Here is a 5,000-nt window from a genome sequence, read left to right as displayed (position 1 = left end):
CGAGTGTAAAAGCTTTTGGACAAATGAAAGTTTATATTGTGAAGACATTCCTTTAGTGGGTATTATGGGCTGTGTTTGGCCAGGTGTTGTGGCCCAGAGAATCTGCCAGAGAAGAGCTCGGTGAAGAGCATTCTATTACTGGCTGTGGAGCTAGCAGGTTAGGCTCCACAGTATGGAGAGACAGAGAGAGAGAGAATGTGGAAGATGGAGAGAAAGATTGAGAGAGAGAGAGAGAGAGAGAGAGAGAGAGAGAGAGAGAGAGAGAGAGAGTGGCAGCATTCGCAGATGGAGGGTAATTAAAAATTAATCGCTCACGGTGCCGAGACCTTAATTACCCTGGAACGGAGCGCCAGAGTGGCAAAACACAGTTCAGAGTCCTGGCCACGAGGATCCGGCTCCTGAGCAGCCATTTAAACACTTGTTTTTAGACTCATTTCTCTCACTCTACACCCCCTCACTCTCTCTCTCTCTCTCTCTCTCTCTCAAATTCAAATTCAAATTCAAAGGAGCTTTATTGGCATGACTCAAATAAGCAGTGTTGCCAAAGCTGACATATTACAAAAAACAAACAGATACAATATCTGTTTGGGGTGGAGTGAAAACAAATGAAACTTATAGGAACTATTTTTAAAATAGGTAAATGAAAGGAAAGGAAACTTAAATAATTAGAAAAAAAAATAGTAATAATAATATCATTTTAAAAAGATATTGTCAACATGCTACCATGTACTTTGCCACATTATCAAGAGTCACTCACTTCCTCATTTTGTGACAGTCTGACACGTATTGTGCTGCTAGACTAATACAGTCTCTGTGCTCTCCTAATAGATATGGGAGTTTCTCTTCATTTCCCAATAGGTGAAATTGAGGTGAAACTTGTGTGAATTGTTCGAAAAACTGGCCTCTAATAGAGGCATATTTGTTACATTTGGTTAGAAAATGTAGCTCATCCTCCACTGCTCCCTCATTACAATTCAGACAAAGTCTTTCTTCCCTTGGAAGCCAGGTCTGTCTGTGTCTTCCAGTCTCTATGGCCAGCGAGTGGTCGCTAATTCTGTAGGAAGTTATTTGTTTTCTTTGTTTAAATTCTTTAATTTCTGTAAGATAGGGTGCCAATTCATAATTCTTTTTAAATTTTTGAAAACAGTTCAATTTATTAGAATGCTCAATTTCGTTCAGCCAATATTGGAAATACTCTTCTTTTGTTTCTTTTTCGATTAGTTTTATTTTTGCCTGTGTCATGTCCGTTTCATTCAGATTATGTTTAGTTTTCAGATAAGTAAAAGGGTCTCTCTCTGGGTGTTTTCCCCTCTGTAGGAGAGCATTATAATGACATTTGTCTTGGTTAGATATAAGATGATGGTAAAATTTGCATGCCCTTTTATTTATATCAGTCAGTAGGGGGAATCTTCCTAGTTCTGCTCTGCAGGCAAGATTGGAGGCATTTCTATGTACTCCAAGGGTGTTTTTGCAAAATTCAAGATGAAATGTCTCTGCTGCGTTTTTGTCCCAAGAGACATAATTGTGTTGGTACTTGGTGCCCCAAATTTCACTTCCATATAAAAGGATGGGCTTGATGGTTGAGTCGAAAATTTTCAGCCACAGTCTAACGGGGGGATTAAATTGTTTTAATGTTCTGTGAATTGCATAGTAAGCTTTCCGTGCCTTTTCAGCTAGGTCTTTATTTGCTGTATCAAAGTTGCCTGATGATGATATTGTCAGGCCTAAGTAGTTATATTTTGTCACCTGACATAGTTTTTCCCCACCAAGAGTGAAAGTATATTTATTCCCCGTTGAGCGATGTTTTTTCTGAAAGGTCATTGTCTTAGTTTTCTCTGTGTTTATTTTGAGGTTCCAAGTTTCTGAGTAGTTTTCAAGAATGGAAAGACTTTCCTGTAAAGCTTCCTCAGTTGGCGATAGAAGTAAGAGGTCATCAGCAAATAACAAGCATTTAATTTCCCTTCCCTCTAATGTAAGTCCTGGTGATTTAGAGTTTTCGATGTTAGTTGCTAAATCATTAATATATAAGTTAAAAAGCAGTGGGCTGAGAGTACACCCTTGCCGGACCCCTTTGGCCTGCTTAAAGTAAGTTGTTCTTTGATTTTCGATTTTCACACAACATCTATTGTTATCGTACATATCTTTAATTATATCGTATGTCTTTCCTCCTATGCCATTTTGAATAAGTTTCAATAATAGACCATCCTGCCAAACTGAGTCAAACGCCTTTTTGAAATCGATAAAACAAGCGAATATTTTTCCTTTGTTGATGTTAGTGACATATTTATCGATTAGTGATTGTAATGTGTATATGTGGTCGGTTGTTCGGTGGTTTTTCATGAAACCGATCTGGCAGTTGTTGATGGCCTTATTTTCTAGTAAAAAGTCTGTTATCCTGTTGTTTACTATATTGCAGAAGAGTTTCCCTAGGTTGTTACTTAAAGCGATCCCTCTGTAGTTGTTGGGATTGAATTTGTCACCATCTTTAAAGATTGGAACGATCTGATTTTCTTTCCATGGGTCTGGAAAATGGCCAACTACTATGATCATATTGAAAAGTTTAAGAATGGCCTGGCTTAATAATGGAGTGCTGCATTTAATCATTTCATTATAAATTCCATCAGGTCCACATGCTTTTTTATTCTTTAGGCTTTTAATTTTTTTAGTTAGTTCAATTAATGATACGGGTGTGTCTAAGGTATTCAATTTGTTTTTTGCTCCTGACTCTAGAGTGTGCAACTCGTCAGTCAATTGAATTTGGAAGGGATTTAATTTGTCACTAGTATATAAGTGTTCAAAATGGTTGGTCCAGGTATTTGCATCGCATAGGGGAATATGTTTATGTTTCTTAGAAATTTCAAGTTTCTTCCATTCATCCCAAAAAGAGTTTTGATCTATTGCATCTTCAATATTTTGTAGTTTTTCTTTCATATACATATATTTCTTCTGTCTCAATAATGCTTTGTACTTGGTGAGAGTCAATTGATATAATGACCTTGTATTTTGGTTTGTGGGGTCCCTGTGTTTTTTATTTGATAACATTCTTATTTGTTTTTTTAAAGCTTGACATTCTTTGTCAAACCACTTGTTTTTCGCAGTTGTTGTTTTCTTTGTTTTTTTAATTTTCAGTGTGTTCTTGGCGACTGAGGTGAACATTTCTGTTAACTTTTCCGTTGCTATATTTACTCCTTCCCTGTCTTCTGGGAATTTTGTGAACAGAAATGTGTATATCTGATTTTCAGTTTGTATACTACTTAGTTCGGTCTGATATTGTTCCACACTGTTTTTGTCCCACCGAAACTGAGTTGGCAGGGGATAGAATTTGTTTTTTTGATGTTTTGAAGGTGTTGCAGCGGTGTTGTTCTTTCTTAAACTTAAAGTTATATGACTATGATCAGATAGTGGGACTTGGGGCTTAACCATAAAGTAGTTGATTTGACTTGCATCTATATCTGTGATGGCGTAATCTACCACACTACAACCAAGCTTGGAACAGTAGGTAAATCTACCCAGAGAGTCACCCTTTACTCTGCCGTTTGAAATAAAGAGACCAAGGCTTTTACAGAGTTGGATTAACTGCTTACCATTTTTGTTGACAATATTGTCATTGCTCTGACGTAGTCTTTCAAAATTAGTGTTTCTATTAATCTGCACATCAGCGACATATGCATAACTGTTCGATTCAATATAGTCTATTTCTCTCCCAGTTCTCGCATTCATGTCTCCCATGACTAAAACAGACCCCTCTGATTGGAATTGTAAGATTTCAGATTGTAGAATTGAAAAGATTTCCTCTGAATAGTATGGGGATTCATGTGGAGGTATATAGATGGCACAAAGGTAGATGTCATGTTCTGAGGAAGTGAGCTCTTTTTTTAATTTGATCCATATATGTGATTTGCCTTTCTTTACTGGGAAAATGTGATTTGAAATGTCTTCTTTAAACAATACAATGATCCCCCCTGAATCTCTTCCACATTTCACTTTTTGATTTTTGACAGATGGGATATAAAGTTCCCTGTAATCTCTCACACACACACACACACACACACATACACACAAGCACATATAAAATCATTTGTTCCACCAGACATCATTGTTTATCTGTCTCACCACATTTATCTCAATAGTACTAGCTGTTGATATCTTTCTCAGCTCCAATTCAAATCCGCGGCTCCTTGCTATGGTTAACAGAGTGCTAAAGTGTGCTGGCTGCTCAGACAGTGTGTGAGAGTGCATAGATATTTGGGTGTGATGGGACAGCGGTAACATCACTGTCAAACGGGCGTTTGGTCGAAGTTCGAAATCCGTTCATTTCGATTCTGAGTCTCTCTGGTTTAAAGCATTTACCAAATACCAGTCAACTCTCCTATAGAGCTTATTTTTTTTATATAGAACTCTTACCATCTTCAACATATTTGTAACTCTCCTCCTACTCTCTACTCTCTCTGGTTTGCTGTCCTCAACAGTTCCTTTGCCGCTCACCCTCTTAGTTCAGGCTTAGCATTTGACCCCTTGTTGCCAGACAAAATGGATGTTTTTTGGGGGGAAAAAGATATGAATGTGATTGTGAATGTGATGTAAGCATGGATGTTTAACACACACACTCACACACACACACACACACACACACACACACACACACACACACACACACACACACACACACACACACACACACACACACACACACACACTCACACACAGTCAGTGACTCTTTGTGTTTGTCTCTTTCTAGTGACACTGCTGGACTCCATGTCTGCGCTGGGAGACCTGGGCTGGGAGGCGTATCCAGCTGAAGGGGTGAGTGTGTGAGCAGTGAAATGCTGCGCTGCCATGACACCACGTATGCATCCAACCGCTCAGCTCGTCATCACTCTAACGTCCGCTACCACTGACCTAACATGACTTCATGGCTTGTAAAATGCAACTGTTAGGTGCCGCCATTGTATGGAGGTCAACCGTTAGCCATGTTTGGCAGTTCCATGTGTGTGTGTGTG

At 38.5% G+C, this 5,000-nt stretch overlaps 1 protein-coding gene across 1 annotated transcript in view; it reads left to right on the top strand.

Annotated features, from left to right (window-relative positions):
• The window catches only part of epha4b (eph receptor A4b), a 113,455-nt gene that overhangs the window by 11,629 nt on the left and 96,826 nt on the right, over positions 1 to 5,000 (top strand). The window contains exon 2 of the mRNA XM_062553630.1: positions 4,739 to 4,803. Within this exon, the coding sequence (XP_062409614.1) occupies positions 4,739 to 4,803 (65 nt within the window). The remainder of the gene's footprint in view (positions 1 to 4,738; positions 4,804 to 5,000) is intronic.

The sequence above is a fragment of the Sardina pilchardus genome, chromosome 2, assembly GCF_963854185.1.
Source record: "Sardina pilchardus chromosome 2, fSarPil1.1, whole genome shotgun sequence".
NCBI lineage: Eukaryota > Metazoa > Chordata > Actinopteri > Clupeiformes > Clupeidae > Sardina > Sardina pilchardus.
The sequence above is the reverse complement of the archived record's forward strand: the minus strand, read 5'-3'. Positions and strand labels throughout refer to the sequence as shown.